The 17989-nt window shown below is 38.7% G+C and overlaps 1 protein-coding gene across 1 annotated transcript; it reads right to left on the bottom strand.

Moving 5' to 3' along the window:
* Positions 1-883: 883 nt before the first annotated feature.
* KLF5 (KLF transcription factor 5) lies at positions 884-16358 on the bottom strand. The gene is made up of 4 exons (XM_084235592.1): positions 15990-16358; positions 12943-13816; positions 11891-11950; positions 884-1264 (listed from the first exon to the last, which is right to left on the bottom strand). The coding sequence occupies exons 1-4, from the start codon at positions 16248-16250 to the stop codon at positions 1086-1088; spliced, it is 1374 nt and encodes a 457-aa protein (XP_084091718.1). The 5' UTR covers positions 16251-16358; the 3' UTR covers positions 884-1085.
* Between the last annotated feature and the right edge of the window lie 1631 nt (positions 16359-17989).

Below are 17989 nucleotides of genomic sequence, written 5' to 3'. Positions count from 1 at the left end.
AATTAAAGGCAGACACTGAGTCAGTATTAACAATAGATTAACTAGACTGCACTGTAATTTAGGAAAAATTACTGTGTCTCGAAGTATGTTACATGCAAAATCCACATAAACTGGCATTTAACCAACATTACTGCACAAGCCAACATCTTGGTATATGAAAACTGCATCATAAATTCAACTGTTACCATGTGAAAACTACATAAATCCTTCTTTTATAAAATGATACTGCTTAGCTTATTGTAGGAGGTTTGACTTTTGTATATTGTAACTACCTATAAGCTCTTGAGTTCACAATTCATATAAAATGTCTTTCATATTTAAAATAAACAATCCTATTTAATCAGTGCATGAAATCTGCTTTTTATGTTCATTTGAATGATTATTTGATTACCCTAAAGAAATTAATTTGGTAGTGTTTTAAGAGGTATCTTATCACAAATTCTAACTGTAAATGTATTCATGGTTATTCTCAAAAGAATCAACGATTTTTCCCCCAAAAGAATCCTAGAAAACTTGTAATAAACCTATAAAGCTGATTTGCATATTTACAAAATTTTGAATAGCAAATATAGGCAACTCATATTTTAAAAAACACATTTGTTCAATGGCTACTTGTGAATTGCCAGGTACAATGCGCACCTCTAAGGAATTATCTAATATTGGAAAAAACAATTCAATGTCAAGTAAAATCTTGACATACAATCCAGTCTTCTTCCTGTGCCTGCCAACTGATTTGTTTACTAAACACTGTCACATTAAATGATGGTGCTTAGGTAAAAACACTGCAAACACACTCTGCTCCCCCAACCCCTACCCACACTGAGATGCGGCTGCCTGTCGTGAGATGAAATCTGCTTGAGTAGAGCCATATACATTACAGCAAGCATTCCAGATTCTTAAAAGGACCAAACACTTTGGTATTAATACAATGTATTCCCTGTTTTCTCAAATATACAAAATATACATTTCCAGTTTTTTGCTTTTTCTTTTTTTTATATATATAGTTAAGTTTGTAGTTTAAAATTTTGCCAAGTGAACTGCAGAACGTCAGTGGGAATTGCATAGGCACAGCAGGCCCGCGGCTCTCAGTTCTGGTGCCTCTTCATGTGCAGGGCCAGGTGGTCAGAGCGGGAGAAGCTGCGGTTGCACACTGCACACTGGAAAGGTTTGGCCCCGGTGTGCTTCCGGTAGTGGCGGGTCAGCTCATCTGAGCGGGCAAACCTCCAGTCACAGCCTTCCCAGGTGCACTTGTAGGGCTTTTCACCTGTGACAATGAACAACGAGTAGGTGAGAATGCGCTCACCAGACAGACAATATACGCACTATATATACACTGCTCGAGAAAACAATTTTTTATAATTACGGTCCCGAGAAAAGGAAAGTTCATAGTAAAGAGTTATGTTTCATGGAATGATACTTAATTTCTAATTATATAAAGATTAAAAAAAAAACTGTGTACCTCAGAAAAAGTTATTTCTAAACCTGGAAAATCAATCAGTACTCTCGTTTCTGTGTACTATTCCTATAGATGTAGATCTATAAAATGAGTTGAGGATGGGCGACTTCATGAATAATCTCAACAACGATAAACCTAAACTAAACTAGTATAGTAAAATGGCGATAAGCAGGCCTTTAGAGGGGCGACGGGGATGTTTAAAATAACCAATATGATGAATTTAATGTACTACAGTTGCAATCTTTTACTTCAAACTGGTCCTAGATGTTTCTAAATTAGCCAAACTGAAACTTCCAGCACATAAATTAGTTCACCTGAATACACAACCTCCAAAATGGGTTATTGGGACACTCTGTTCTTTGAAATTCACACTAGCACACTCTCATTCACACCTTCCCATTTTCCAGATTGGAGCAAAAGAATGCTAGAAAGATTTTAAAGATGAACAGTAACAAAGTTTTATGCATTTGATATTTAATACATTCCTCGACCAGATCAAAAAAGTTTGGTTCTAATGACTTTACCTCAGTTTAAGTGTCATGAAACGCACAGAATAATGCCAAAGTTTGCTAGATATGGGCTTTCCCTTGGAATGCACTGCACCCAAAAGATCATGAAAATTCATGTCATAAAGGCTTCACCAAGTGCTTGTTAAATGCCAGGAAATGCCCCGACAACAACACAAAAATGTCTGACTTCATTCAAGGAGCTTACCGTGTCATCTATATTTTACAAGCCTCTTTTCAGTCTAGCTATACTTTGACAGGTCTCGCCTCTTAAATAGTGAAGTAATATCTGAGCAGTCCTCCATCACAATTTGCATTAGTCTTAATACTGTACAAAGTGTGCTAGTTGCTATTCTTTCAAAACCACTCAAATTTATAATGTAATCTTAACTTTAGACTTAATCCTATATGAGATCATGTATTTCCCCTGAAACAAATCCCCAAGCCTAAGAATCTTCACAAAGTATTAACTATTTCTTATGCTTTATTTGCTAAAATTTCCTCTCAATTTTAGATTAAGATGTAAATTTCTGAGATAAACTTGCACGCTAATGTTCCACTGGCTTACTGCAGAGTTTTATATGGGTGCCATTGAAAACTGAATAGGAAAACTGCTAAAATTCCTTTTAAAGTGTTTTCTTCTGAAAGAGAACCTCAGAGCTGCTTTTGAACACTCACTACTCAGTGTCACAGCGGAAACTCCACAACCCTTCTGCCTGATTTAGCAGTATCATATTCAGGAAGTTGTAAGATTACTCAACTGAGTCCAACTTTTTGAAGACAATGTCTGCATCAACTGAGATTTCTACAGCTTGTGGTTAATATATATTTTGTTGCTGTCCAGATAACCATTCTGAATCTTAAACTCCCACAAAGACAAAGAAGGACCGAAACTGTCCTTGAAATATGTACTAATTCTTTCTCGTGAGATTTCTCTTTCAACTGCTAGGGTGTATACCCCTGTGCCATCTTTTCTTTCTCTTCTCTCTCCTCTGACCAAAGACACAAAGTATTCTTTATTTTTTCAAATCTCTATCACTACATTTAAAAAATGCCCTTCTCGATTTCTGAAGTTTTCTTCTATTTTCCCTTTCAAGGTAATTCTAAAAATTTAGGCTAAGACACTCAAATGCTTTAAGTAACACTAACAAATATGTCTCTTTTCTTGTACCTATATTCACATATAATCTCTTTAACAGAGAAATATTTTAATACTAGTCATAAATGTAGCTATCACTCTTGGAGATATAAATCAAGCAGGAAAAAATAACATTTTGCAAAAGTGTTTTGTTTTTGTTACTGTGAAAAATAAATCACAAAAACATACTGGTTAAATACTTTACTGTCATTTAATGGAAAGAGAAAGTTATTTCTGATGTCTGAGGCAAGAAAAAAATTCCTAAAGTGCTCCAATTTTAAAAGAAATCATTCTAGTCTTTTGAATTTAATAAATTAAATAGCAAGAGAACAGAATTTTCAAAGTTTATTTAAGAAACAAGGGACACTAGACTCTTTTTGTCCACTATTTTTATTGGCTATGAAGCCATAAACTGCACCAATATTTTTAAAAGTTTACTTTACTGATTGGTTGAAAAACGGTAGCCATTAAAGTTCCTAAAACATTTGGGATCTTGCTCTCAAGTTATGCACATCTATAGATTATTCAGCCAAGAATACTACCAGTGTCTGGGTCATTAATTATGAGGCCAAGTCTTTACTATAAAAGCAAGGACAACTATTCCCCACTTGGGGCCATTTCTATGGGATTTGTTCAAGTGTCAACACTGCTCAAGTAAAACATCATAAGGAAGCTGGTACCCAATTTCTGGCCAAATAGCAGATTTGGGCCTTTCTTCCTCAGCCAGAAACACTATGCACAGTACTTCTGGGAAACCAAACTGACTTCCTTTAAGTTATTTCAACAGGATAGAGCTTTCAAAAGTTTAATTGGATTTTTACAGAATCTCTTTCCAATACCACCAATTTAAAATATTTAGTTAAGCTCTTTCAACATCAACTGTATTTTTAAGTTCTCATGCTGTTAATGTGAAACTTTCCAAAGGCAAAAAGAAAAAAGTGACAAGTCTGTACAACATGGAAAACAAACCTCAACTTTATCTCAAAGTATACATGTTCTCATGCTATTTTAAAATTACCAGCAATATTTTGCCAGAGATCGCTAACCTTTTTTTAAAGGCTCAATTAAGCATACTATCCATAGTGAGAAACTCAATTGAGATGTTCTGTACAAGTGTTCAGCAAAAATGTAACCAGGCAAAGGAGAGAGCAAGCACAAACATCCACTGAGCACATACTCCAGAGTCAGGTATTTCTCAGCATTTCACCTAATCCTCACAGTAACCCCAGGAGTTAGAACAAAACCATGAGCTCTACATCAAGAATCCCGGCTTGCCACTTTTCCTTAATGTCCTACTGAAATCTTCCATTAGCAAACATTAATATACTCTATATGAATGATTTAAGGAACACAAATAGTTCAAATTTCTTTAAAGATTTTAAGGCCACTTATGAAGGGCAGTTAAGGAGTAACTTAATGGACTCTGAGCAGGTTGTAAGGCCCAGACTGTCTGAGACACAAGGCAAAGCCTGGCTGAGTCAATCTTCTGTGGAGACCCATCTTCAATACCTGTGAGTCCTGAAACTATTCTTTGCAGGTATTAACAATCCCAATATTACCGAATGGTGTTTCCTTTTGAACCCAGGTTAAGTGAACTTCAGTAGATCAGCAGAACAAGTCCATAAAGTATTCGAAAGCTTTAACAATGAACTAAAAAATTATCTAATTTTTCCCCTCTAATGAACAGATAAAAAAATTACTTTGGAACCTATCACAATAGGATGGGAGGTTTCTCTGCTCTGCTGAACACATTCAATAGATTCATACCAAGGCCGTTCCAAAGAAAAATATTGTAGATGGATTTATCTTTTAAAAGTTATTTCAGTTAACTTTTAAAATGTTTATCAGGCAAAAATGCAGTTTCCTCCCTGGTGGCTAAAGTTAACACTATCAATTGTATCTGATAAAGGCTAAAAACCATCAGAATTAAAGTGGATGTTTAGTAAACATTGTTTGCTAAATGACTTGCAAAGCACAATAAATAAGACTTAGTTTCTGGTCTTAAAGAACTTAAAATCCATATCCAATCTGAGAACCAAAACAGCGCAGCAAATTACTAAAGTTGAAAAAACTATTAATACTTAATTCTTGGAATTTAAGAATCCTTGAAGTTCAACATGAACCATTTCAGGAAGAAAATATTTACATGCCAATTCAATAGATTTCCCCATATCTAGTGACTTATGTAATTCAGAATCTGAAACATTCTATATATAGTCTAATGAAAGGTTAAAAAATAGGAAGCATTTACTAAGATTAAAACCTACAGGGAAATTAGATATGTCTTTAAAAAAAAAGTGTGAAAAATCTTTTTGTTAAAGCTTATTGTAACACACTACACTTGTAAGAGGAGAGGATAGGCACTTTACTTCAAAGATTAATATTTGCAAGACGCATCTCGTGTTTGCTAGGATATCCCTGTCAATAATGTGTCCACATTTAAGAAACTGATAAATTTAAAAGGACATATTAAGAATTCCCTTCATTCTCCCTATCAATTTGTGTCCATTCCCTTCCTTAAAATCTGATTTGCCTTACCCTTCCCAGAAATCTCTACAGGGTCCACAAGAGATCATTCCCACTTCTTTGTCTCTCCATCATCACTTAAATCCACTTTGAATGAATCTTTTACACTTAATACATATGAAGACTTCAAATAGCTGCATTTGGCCTCTTTAAGTAGCTTGCGTTCTGTCCCATCTGTAATGTCACACTTCTAATGCTTCTTTGAAAGAATCATGTTTGACCTAAGTGTGACCAAGTTGGTTATTTTCATTAATCAAGACGAAAGGTGTATAGAAAGGAGTGTCAAGTATGAGTCTATCAGACTGGTCTTTTTTTGTGGCCCACCTGCTGCAGGAATTTGCCTGGCTCTACTCTGCCTAGAGCCACTGAGAGTAATGGACTAAATGTGCTTTGGGGTAAGAACCTTGCTTTTAGCCTGTTTAGAAGGACATGCTCAGTATCGATTATCATTCATCCTAAAGATACACAGGATAAAATCAGTCTAAAGTAGATTGGAGTTGATGAAAACCATGAAGTTCTAGAGCCTCTGTTGCTGTTCAATGGCAGAAAGGGGACATCTCCTGGGGCGAGGAGATTACCAAACTTAAAGGGGAATTATATGGTGACATGTGAAGGGTCACCTTGTCGATGTCCCAGCAGAGTGAATCCCTAGGCTCCTAAGCTACTGTTACTTCTAAGGCTTTTTGACAAACAAAAACAATGAGTAACCTTCTTTATCATTAGTGTTAATGAAACAAAATACCTGTTCCTGAGCCTCTTGACATAAAGACAACACCAAAATTCACTTTCTTGTACTAAGAGCCTAAACTGAACTTTAAAAAAGGTAACATGTCAATGAAATAGTTTCCCTTTTTAAACCAAAATAGGAAAAAAATAAAACACCCTTTATTTCCATTTTTCTAGTACTGAACGAGTACTATACCTCTCTTTTAACTTAATTTGCACTCAACCAGCAACTTAACCAGGAGATACCGCCCCACTTTATAGATCAATCAAATTTATTCTTCTGCTTACATCTTTTTAATGAAAGTTACCTACAATAAATTTCTAAAAGAGTAAATCACCCTTTATCAGAGTTGTTAGAGATCCCTGAATATAAATAACACAGGCTGATAGAAGGGACTGCTGCTATAGACACTAAACTAGGACATTGCTTTGTTTCTAATCTTTCACTGAAAAAAATGTAGGTCATCAAGTAAACAGCTACTACATTCTATAGAACTAAAAATATCTGCTGAGTGAAATCTTCCATGATTAAATTATTACTTTTTTTATAAAGTTTGCTCTCTACCTTCACAACTCATGTTTCTATCTCAACTTCTGCAATTTTACAATTCTATTTAAATCTACGGATGAACTACTTTCTCCCACTAGTATAAAAGAACAAAAAGGAAGGAGATTGGTGTTCTCATTTTCCACAAGGTCTCCTTAGTCAAATTTTGCTTCTTAACCTTTGATAGGCTTTATCAGACAATGTTTAATCAATTTCCTATGTAAAATGTTTTTGAGATGAAAGAGTGTGAGGAGGGAAGCAAAATTTAATCTTCAGAGTGAGTCATTAAAAAAATTGTTTCTAGGCTATTATTCTCATAAATACCTTCCCAGGGGTCTGAACCAGCAACTCTTTTGTCATTACTTGTTTTTTTACATAAGATTGAAGTTGTAAATAAAGACAGACTGAAGCTATAAATAAAAATAAAAATAATTTAGGAATGTTTAACTAGTATTTTTGAACACTACAGGTCAAATAGGACTTTTTCCTGCGTAGTTTTCAAATACAGACTCAAAAAAATCATTGGGCACTAAATAATTTTATCCTGCAAAACTTTTTCATTTCTTCCCAAAAACACAGGTTATATATTCAACCAATACTAATCTCAAAGCTAATATTAGCTCTAAATGTTTCCCAACAAAGTGAAATCCTTCTTTTTAAAAGCCTTTCACTCCTTTCACACACCGTTCCACACAAATAAAAAGAGATCAACAAGTTCAGAAAATGATTTTTTTTTAAAGTGGGGATGTACCAGTAATGAAAATCTTTATAGTCATTTTAAATAAAAATCTATTACCTAATATATTCAACATCTAAGTGTAGAGCAAAGAACTAGACATTTTTTATCTAACATTTTTAATATCCAAACTGAAACCAAAATCAATACTCAGCAACAGATCTCAAGCAGAGACTTTATATTTTAACGTATACATAACATCTTAATATAAATGTCATACAGAAATAAATTTGTTCTATACAAGTAAAGCAAATCATGGGAGTTTACCCCTTTTACAATTTGGCTTAGGCCAAAAAAAAAAAAAGTCTTTCAACATTTACTGTGAAATTCTTTCTTAACCAAGAAATCCTGAACACAGTTCACTGTCAAATGCAACACTGAAGTGTATGGCTGCACTCAAGAGTCCAGTTTTGTATTCCTATGATATTTGTATGTCTCTGTTGTCTCTTATAGGAGTTTCCGACTGTCCTTGTCAAACTATAGCAAGGGATTCTGTAATCATTTAATATACACATAACAGCCATGCATAGAGTTTAAGGGAGTACTTGAGTGCTGCTCAAATACTTTCTTCATACAACTGCTAATTTTCTGCCCTGTTCTGATAGGCAAGACTGATAAGTTACCTAAATATGTTACTGTTTTCTAATTTCCCAACCACTTAGCATATTCTCCAGGGTTAAGTGCATATCCACACAAGCAAGTAAAACCATTAAAATTTCACACATTTGTATTGAGCTCATTATTTACTTTTTCAAAACTTTCTTTTGAAAGCAAATACATTTTACTAAAGTGTAAACATGATTTTCAAAGAAGTTCCCACATTCAACATAAAAAAAAAAAGTAATAATTCAACTTATGGCACTCACAAGCACACTAAGAAACCAGTACCAGTGATAATAAATTCTTAATTTCTGGCTAATTTTCTTTGGATATAAAGTCCTAATATATTTTCCTATTGCTTTTTACTTTTTTCTGATAGCCCATGCTTAATAGTTATTTAGAATCTCCATTATGAAATTAAAGACAATAAGGCATACAACTGTAGATTTTTCTATTTGATCCATGAATCAATTTAACAAGTTATGTTAATTTACAAGGGTGGAATGGCATGTAAATCTGTTTAGTAAACGTACTTAGGAGTGGCTTTCAAAATGTTGGCATGGGAATAGTCCTTTGTATGCATCATGAAGCATATACAAATATCAGTAGAATATTCACATTTAGATGTTATTAAAAGTGCGATATTTTTATTTGTAAATATACTACTTCTTGACACTGTTGCCTAGAAGCAGCCATAATTATTTATAACCAGAGGCACGACATGTATACACACATATTACAAATAACACACAAACACCCACGCAGTCATAAAAGGAGTGCCTCTATAGGCCTGTAAGTAGGCTATCGTAGGTATATATAAAGACCTAACATGTTTTTAAGTGAATTATAATTATTTCCTAGAATAGAGGCAAAGTAGATCTCAGGTATTTTGTCTAACCATACAAAGTAGAACTTTGTAGTATCTGCATATTCATTGCAAATAAAGAAACCGAAGTGTATGAACTTAGAAAAACTTGAATTGCTCTGAGGTTTCTAGTTAAAGAAGCTGGTATCTTCTATTCTTTCATGTCAACTTTTTAAAAAGAGTCTTGTTTTGGAAAGACTATTTCCTTAGGTACAATTTGCAAGTCAAGCATTTACAATCTAAAAAGCGATTAAATAGCTCAGATGTAGGTTGTTTTAATTGCTTGAATCATTTTTAAAACATAAGGTAACCTGACATTTTAAAGCAATTACAATTATATTCCAAAGAAATGCTAGGGTATTTTATATTCTGCCTGAAAAATGGCAACCCATCAACATTCCCAAATAGATTGTTTTATTTTTTAGGCCCCCCTAAATAAATTGTCCAAGGGGAGGGTCAGGGAACACAGAAACGAGAAAGCAATTAAATAAAAATTGTTCTTTAGAAATACCTGGGCCTTAAAAGGAAAACAAAAAACAACAACAACAAAAAAGAAAAACAAGTCCTAGCTGGCTTTAGATTCATTTAAAAACAACAGGCAGGGTGGAAAGGATGCAATGAGAGCACAGTAATTTTAAAAAGCATTGTCTAGAAACTAGAAATGAGGAGAAAACAACCTCAATGCTCTATGATTACCCAAGAACGGGTTTGGCCAGATGAACAAGTCTGCTACAAACTCTCCCCAAGGCAGCTGAAAGACTATCAAACAAAACTTTATTAAACTGGATTACATGGTCTCCCTCATTAAAAGGCCACACGTTTATGATGAGGGGGAAAAGTCCATACATGGGACCCAAAGTAGGCCTAAGTCCTCTTAGTTTGTTTTCATTAGTACTGGCACTGTTAAGACAAAACCACTATTAAATTTCTTTGCCAGCAGGTCAAGTTCCAGAATCCCAGGTAAAGCATTCAGAGCACTAAACCCTGACAGGAGTTAGTTGCAAGGCCATTTAGATATGCCCGCAATAACCAGTTGATTACATCGTTATATGCAATTGCACTCCTCTTTTATTAGGAGACTTTAACCTCATGGAAAAAAAAAAAAAATGTTCCTTCAGTCCTATCTCCTGTTTCAAGGGCTTTCAAAGAAAAAAACAATAGTTGGAATGTTTCTAACTTATTTACACTTCCCCTTAATTAAATCCAGGTAAAAACCCATTTTCAATGCTTCCTTCATAACATATAATCTGTAAAATGATTCTTGAGAACTTCTATATGGAACGTTTTCTTGGCCTTGTCGTTTGTACTTTGATATCTTTAGATTGTTTTATTGTATGCTTAATGGCTGGTTAACTATAAATACAATTTCTACTTTGGCCTGCTTTATGTAGCATCTTTCCTTCTATGTAATCAATTTGTATCTAAAACTTCAGGTCAAAACAACCCTTTCATTTCACTGATAAATACATGCAATGTCTTTTCTTTAAAAGCAATTTCCCAGCTAGTCTCAGAATCTACCACATTGTCGCCAACACTATTTAGACTTTAATAAGTATGTTCAGCGTTGGGATATCAAGAAATAGTTCCTCGCATGCATACAAAATGTCTGCAGCCATATTCCTCTTAGTGCTCTATCTCAGCACTGACCTTTGTTCAAAGGCTTTTACTTTTTAATGCAGCAGTTAGAGATAACTACTTCATTTATCAAAACTCAATTTCCATAGTAACATCTAGCCTGGGGAGATTCAAGCCCTCACACTAATCCAACAACCCATTCAAAGGAACTGTTGAATACTTTGGTTTCCATAGCAATGATGGAATAAAACATTTTGCTAGGTCATTGCTTTTATTAGCAAACTTATTCTTTGAACTTTAGGTAAGACTGCACTTACTGAGCAGGAAAGGAGAAAAAAATCTACAATTGCTTCATATAAGTTCTTCCCTTAATGGCTGTTCTTTGAAGAAAATCACAAATTGTAACCAAAATACTGTAAAATAGTTTTTGGTTATTTGGATGTATGTAAAGCATGCCACCTAGCTTGATCCTAAAATGAGCTCTGATACAAAGTTTTAAGATTAAAAAGCTCTTAAAAGTGCTTGTATAGATCTGGCAAAATAAATATTTATAAAATTAAAGGGGCTCAGCTTTAGAGCATATTTTAAACAGGAATGAAACATAAGCTAGAATAAAGATAAAGTCTCTCAAGTGCATAAAATGTGGGCCGGGGTAGTGTACAGAAGAATTACTTTTATAAACCGTAACTCCCATCTTTGTCCAAATTCAATACTCTGCAACTTCAGCCCTACTTTTCAAATATGGAAATCATACTAAACACAAATATCTTAGGCTAAAGTTAAAACAAAAGATTATTAGGTAGTTACGCTTTAAATGCCAAATAGTAAAGTTTTTAGTCTTTAATACAGCTTTCTGGAAGCACATTGATCTATTATGGAGGGAAAAATATTTTTTCCCTTCAAGCTAGAAATAGCAGTGTCATTTTTTTTTTTTTTTCAAATTCATCAGTAAACATCATGTTGTTTACCTTTTTTGGGTAATTAAGTCTATGTAAGGTGACAAGAGAAGGCCTTAGTGAAGGAACATCAGCCTTCCTGGAACCAGACTTTTTCACTGAACTAAATTTTGAGCCAAGCCAGCACTGAAAAGGTAGGCCATTAAAAAATAAAAGTTGACAGAAGAAAGAAGAGATCAAACACGTGTTGGCTTTTAAAAGGATGAATACCACTTACACTATTTACACAACTCACAGAATTAACAAGAAAATTACATACCAGTATGAGTCCTCAGGTGAGCTTTTAAATGAGAAGACTTTGTATAAACTTTTGTGCAGCCTAAAATAAAGGAGGGAAGGAAGAACAGCTTGTCATTTTGGAAATCCTTTTGAAATCTTTACATTGATGATTCAGTGTTTAAAATCTGGCTTTAAAGAAGAAATCTCTCATGCTAGGTGAGATCTTGAAGCTTCACTTTAAAAAGTTGTAAAGAGTTCCCTTATTACCTTATTAAAGGTATAAAGAGATTTGCTTTATGCATCACTTTAGAAGGAAACAGTACAAATAATCATGCCAAGCTACAAATGGGAAATTCGTATTGATTTTCTAGTAGGTGCTTTATACCAACTAAACATACTTCAGTGCCTAAAAAAATTCTAATGGCTCTAAAACTGACAGTGTTAAACTATTACCCAAGATGACTGCAACTTTCTGTTCTACATTTCTTGTTCTACATTTAGTATGGGATGCTGTATCACATACCATAAATTAATAAAGTATACCCTGTATTAATCTTAAGCTAGCTTATGCCAGCAGCTTGTAGATATATTCATAACCATCATCAATTTTTATTTTGGGCCATGTATCTCATTCAAGAATGAGCAGTCTCCTGCCTACCATCAGGATATCAATTCCAACTTCATGGCCACACCTTATTTTCCCCTATCCTATATTTAATCTCTTTTCAGGGTGCTTAATTTAGAACTAAAAGCTCCAATTTAGGTTTATTTGGCATAACTCAAAATTCAAATTTTCATTTGATACTAAGGAGAAAAAGTACAAAGAAGCTTGTTCCCAGATCCTGGCCATTAAAAAAAAATATATTATAGATAAAATAAGCTATACACAACTAAGCGGCTGAACACCAGTGAGGCACAAACTGGGATAGGAATAGAATACAAAAAAAAAACCAAAAAAAAAAAAAAACCAGGCAATCTTTATTGCCAGGCACTGATTTTGTCATAAATAAATCTAAAACCTGTGGTTGAAAAGGTACAAATACACCAACACTAAATGCATGTATTGTTGTCCCAACCACTAACATCACTTACCAGGATAATCGCAGTAGTGGATGCGTCGTTTCTCCAAATCGGGGTTACTCCTTCTATTGTATCTGACAGGTTGGATATTTTGTGAATTAACTGGCAGGGTGGCAGGTAAATTTGGATTGTGAATGGCCAGTTTAGATGCAATTGTAGCAGCATAGGATGGAGGTGGGGTTAAATTCTGGAGCATCTCTGCTTGTCTATCTGGACTTCCAGGCTCTGAGCTTGGTGGTGACGGGGGAAAGTAAGTGGCCTGTTGTGGAAGAAACTGACTTGGCATTGTGTATGTGCAAGGGGGCATGCCCTGGAATTGTTTCATTGCAGTCTGCGGAACAGCAGAGGTGTGTGTGTTAAGGCCTGCCATGGCGGCTGACATAGAAACATTAAGAGTGTCCATTACTGCTGTCTGGTTTGTAGAACTGGGCATATCTAGATCCGGTGTATTCAGTAGCTGGTACAGGTGGCCCTGCTGGGGAGGGACAGAAAGATGAAGATCTGGTGTAGGAAGTTCTTGTTTGATGAAAATATTGTTCACCTCTGGAGCTGCGGTCTGGTGTGAGCTGAATATACTGGTGAACTCAGGGAGGGCCTGGGTCGGGGCCGGAGGAGGGGCAGTCGTTTCACTCTGGTGGCTGAAAATGGTAACAGGTTCTGTCTTGATGTGTGTTACGCACGGTCTCTGGGATTTGTAGAGGCCAGTTCTCAGGTGAGTGATGTCAGGGAGGAAGACGTTCATGTTGATACTGTAAGGTAACCCTTCACTGTCAGTGAAGAACTGGTCTACGACTGAGGCACTGTCTCGTCTATACTTTTTATGCTCTGGAATTATAGAAACTGGAGGAAGCTGAGGTGTCAGATACTTCTCCATTTCACATCTTGTCTAAAAAAAAGAAGAAATAAACATGCATAATAATCCACCCAATTCATCATCTCGAGAAGACAAACAGTGTTAACTAAAAATTCCCAACAAGCTCTAAAAAATTCTAGGGTAAACTCCTAAGTGTTGCTTGAAATATATATCTCTTAAATAATTGTTTCAACAGAACCTAACAAAATTCTGTGTAACATTTATTTGGTAAAATCATTCCAACAACCAAACCCAGATTGGAAAGTGAGAGACTAATCAAAAAAATCAGGAAGCAAATGGAAAACATTCCTTTCTGATGCAATAAAGTATATTATCAAAAACAAGCAACATTCCCGTCCCAATACACAATTCGGTACAATTGAAATACAGTATTGTAATATTGCAAAGTACCTTGAATTCTATGTCATGTAGTTAAATGTAACGTGTGTGTGCGCGCGTTTCAAGCAAACCTTAAAAACACTGTCGTAGGTTTCCTTTTGCTTGAATAGGTATTGTCGAAATACGTAACAAAACATTCCTTGGCTATTTCAGGGCATTTTTTGTTTATAGTTCAATGGAAACTTAAATACAACGTTTTGAGTAAAACAGTATCTACTTCACATTCGCCATTTGATCTAAATGTTGATTTTAATCAGCAGATTCTGTAATTGGTTAATATGATAATGAAATGTTTCTATTCATATCCCTATCTAAAACAGATCTTTAATTACCTAGGGGAAAATCACTCCCTTGGTAGAGTGGTGAGAAGGGGCCGTGGGTGGGAGAGGCTGCTGTATCACCAGCCTAGTCATCAGCAAAACATTTATCATGTCCTCAGTGGACCAATGCTACATTCCCCCTTACCCTGTAAAAACGCAGTCACCCCTTATATCTTGGTTTTCAAATGGTCATTTTTTTTGGACATAATCCAATTTATAACTAGTCTCCTCAATCTTTATACAGGTATCTTCTCCCCGACTATTAACACACACTTTTTTTTATTAAAAAAAAAAAAAACACCCCCACTAGACGGCTCATAGAACTATTCATCGTGCAACTTAGTCTACAAATAATAGTCCTTTTTGCTACTATTTAATTTCAAAGCGTATTTCGGACCTTGCATGATACAGTGTGGATCCAGATTGGATTTCCCGGACAGACACTATTTAAAAATAAAATTAACGCTCTAGTCATGTGAGTCACATCCCTGACAAACGCCACTGCCCTTTCGCAGCGCGGCGACACTGCAGCTCCCCAGCCCGAGCAGGAGGCGAGCAGCACACACACTACAGCAAGCGGCGAGTAAACCAGGCGGCTTGAAATAAATCGAACTAAACCCATTCGTGCACTTCGCTCCCGCGGTGGTTAGTGGTTTCTGATTTTAGCTCTTCCAGCTGTTTGCATGTGGGTATGTTTCCAATTTTTTTTTTTCCTTGGGACAGGCTAAAAGTCCCGGGAAGTTTTTTCTGGGCTGTATGACTCCCTGCGTGGGCGAAAGAAACAGGCGGTTGCTCTAATTCGGCTGCCGGGCAAGTGCAAAAGCCAACTGCCAGCTCTCCGCGCGGCTCCGGGAGGAAATTTACGCGCACATTTAGAAAACAACCACCCTGGTTTTTGGGTTTTTTTTTTTTTTTTCGGTCTTTCTTTTTCAAGAGAAAACAAGAAGCGCTCCGACACAGCCTTAGTGGCCGAATGCCCATCTCCCCAAGCCGGCCCCGCGATCGCGCCCCAGGCAGGTGGAGCCCAGGGGGATGCAACCAGCACCCCCAGCACCCAGACTCGCGTTTGCACCTAACCCGATCCGAGGTGGGGTCGGGGGTGCGGGCACCTCAAGGGCACGGCCCTGGCAGGGGCTTAAGAAGCGCCAGGCGGAATTTTAGAAAAGTTGAGCGTGAGATGCGAGGAGGTTTCCTTCCCCAAATAAAAAAGCAAGGTGTGCCTGCGTACCCAGGTCGCTCCAGCCTTTCTCGGACGCACCCTCCTGGAAGCCCCGACCCACCCGCCCACCCTGTCCCCGCGAGGTGCCGGCGCCCCGCTCGGGCGGCGGGCAGGGCAGGGCAGGGCCGGGCCGGGCGGGGCGGGGCTGCCCACCCCGGCCCCGGTGCGCCCCGTCGCGCGCCCAGCCTGGAGCGGCCCCTGTCGCCCGCGCGCCGCAGCGGCGGGACACGCCCGAGCCCCGCGAGGGGGGCCGGGGAGCGGCTCTTACCTGGACCAGCTCCTCGGGGGGCATCCGCGGGCCCGCGGCGGGCGGCGGCGCCGGCTGCGGCGGCTGCGGGGCCGCGGGCTGCGCCTGCGGGTGATGGTGCGGGTGCTTGAGCTCCTCGCCGGGGAAGAGCGCCGCGTCGCGGGCCGGGTTCGCGGCGCCCAGCACGGGCTTGAGCTGCGCGAACACGGGCTCGTCCTGCGGGGCCGGCAGCTGGGGCACGGGCCCCAGGCGGGCGCTCATGGTCAGCACCCGGGTCGCCATCGGCACTCGGGGGGCGGCTTCGGGCTCGGGGGCGCGCGCTTCCCGCCTCGCCCACGCTGGCTCGGGCCGGCGAGCTGGGCGCGGGGCCGGGGGCGGAGGAGGGGAGGCTCCGGGCGGACCCCGCGGCCAGCGGCAGGCGCGGTGTTCGAAGGCGCGCACGAAACCCAAAGCTCGTCCGTTCTGCCGCGCGGCTGTGCCCACGTCCTCCAGACGGCCCCTGTCGCCCGCCCCGCCCCGCCGAGCTCCCTCGCGCGCCGGTGCCCGCTCCCGCCTGCGCCGGTCCCGGGAGCGAAGTGGCGACGCGCGTACCTGCCCCGCGACTACTGACACTTGACGCCCGCCTCGGGTTTTACCCAACTCTGGGGGGGCGGAGCCCGCCGCGCAGACGGGCAGCTCGGCGGCCAATCCCGGGGCCCGGAGGCCGCCCGGGCCTGAGAGGACAACCTATGACGAGAGAGAATTTCCCCGAGGCCACGCCCCCCGCCGGGCCGACCGCGCCCCTCGCCGGCCACGAGCTTCGCGCTCGGGGCGGCCGCGCAGTTTGTACACAACTTCTCTGACAGATTGGGCTGGCGGAGCCGGGGGCGGAGGGAAGGAGAGAAGAGGGTGGAATCTAGGAAGAGAGGGAATTAGGGTGGGGACGTGGAGGGAGATCTCCTCGGACTGTTCTCTGCCAGGATTAGGGAGAAAGGAGTTTTGCACGTCTTAGGTGTTGTGCAAGGACCTGAAACTCAAAAGCTGAAACCCAGTAGGCTGTTAGGTGGGGGCGCTCAGGTTTTGGGATACTTGGGTAGTGAGTGTGTATTTTTAAATATACAAAATGTACTTTTCTTGAGCGGAAAACCAGGGGCGGTGTGATAAACAAATTTAAAAACAGCTCTTGTCTCTATGTGTCTTGAGCAGTGACTGTTCATTTAGCAAAGCAAATTCGAAATGTCCTGAATAGGTTGAATGGTAAGTGTGTTTTGGAAATCTTGCACAAAAGCTTGTTTTTTTCCCCCTGCAGTATTTGAAGTGCTTAACAAGTTTTCACACATATTTCTACCTCTTACCCGTGTCTGAGGGGGGAGGGTGGGCCCTATGAATTTTGAAGTTTTCAATATTTACATTATGTTGATTCTAGCCGAGGCATGGAATCTAATTTAAGCATGAACGACTAGATCAAATGTATTTAAATAGACATTACATCTTTGACTTATTTTTGCTAGCACTGTAGGTTCAAAAAATGGAGTTCAACATTTACAAAACAGAAACGTAGCACATTTACCTAACACCGTGGCACCTTTTCCTACGAAAAGACAACCAAGCAAGCCACAAACATTAGATACGCAGCAACTCTGAAAACTGGAAATCCAAATTTGTTGGAAAGTAATAGCCAAATATTTTATCGTCCATTTACTATGTTATAATGGGAAGGTGAATTTTTGCCAACAGTCACCTAAGGAAACCACTTCCCTTAATCCTTAATGTTCCTGTACATGATTTTATCTGGCTTATTGAGAAGCCGGAACAATAAACTGCAATAAAAATGCCTGGAATATTACTACCTATGTATGTATGTTGACAGCACACTGTACCATTAGACAACTTTACAGATACAACAGTCTACTCGTCACTTCAGAGGAAAACAGTTTTTAAAAAATAGTTCCTAGAAAAACGTTCACTTCAAAGAGTGGATCTCATTTCAGTATGTAGATTTTTAAAAATTGATGCAAAGTATAACAGGTATTTATTATTAG

This window comes from Talpa europaea (assembly GCF_964194135.1).
Source record: "Talpa europaea genome assembly, chromosome: 6".
Lineage (NCBI taxonomy): Eukaryota > Metazoa > Chordata > Mammalia > Eulipotyphla > Talpidae > Talpa > Talpa europaea.
The sequence above is the reverse complement of the archived record's forward strand: the minus strand, read 5'-3'. Positions and strand labels throughout refer to the sequence as shown.

What these genes read in the sequence shown, in the direction of transcription:
- KLF5 (XM_084235592.1), bottom strand. Translation starts at nt 16,250, where the DNA reads ATGGCGACCCGGGTGCTGACCATGAGCGCCCGCCTGGGGCCCGTGCCC. An exon ending in CCACTACTGCGATTATCCTG is followed by an intron (nt 11,951 to 12,942) that starts GTAAGTGATGTT and finishes CCTTTATTTTAG; the next exon opens with GCTGCACAAAAGTTTATACA. An exon ending in TCACCTGAGGACTCATACTG is followed by an intron (nt 1,265 to 11,890) that starts GTATGTAATTTT and finishes TCATTGTCACAG; the next exon opens with GTGAAAAGCCCTACAAGTGC.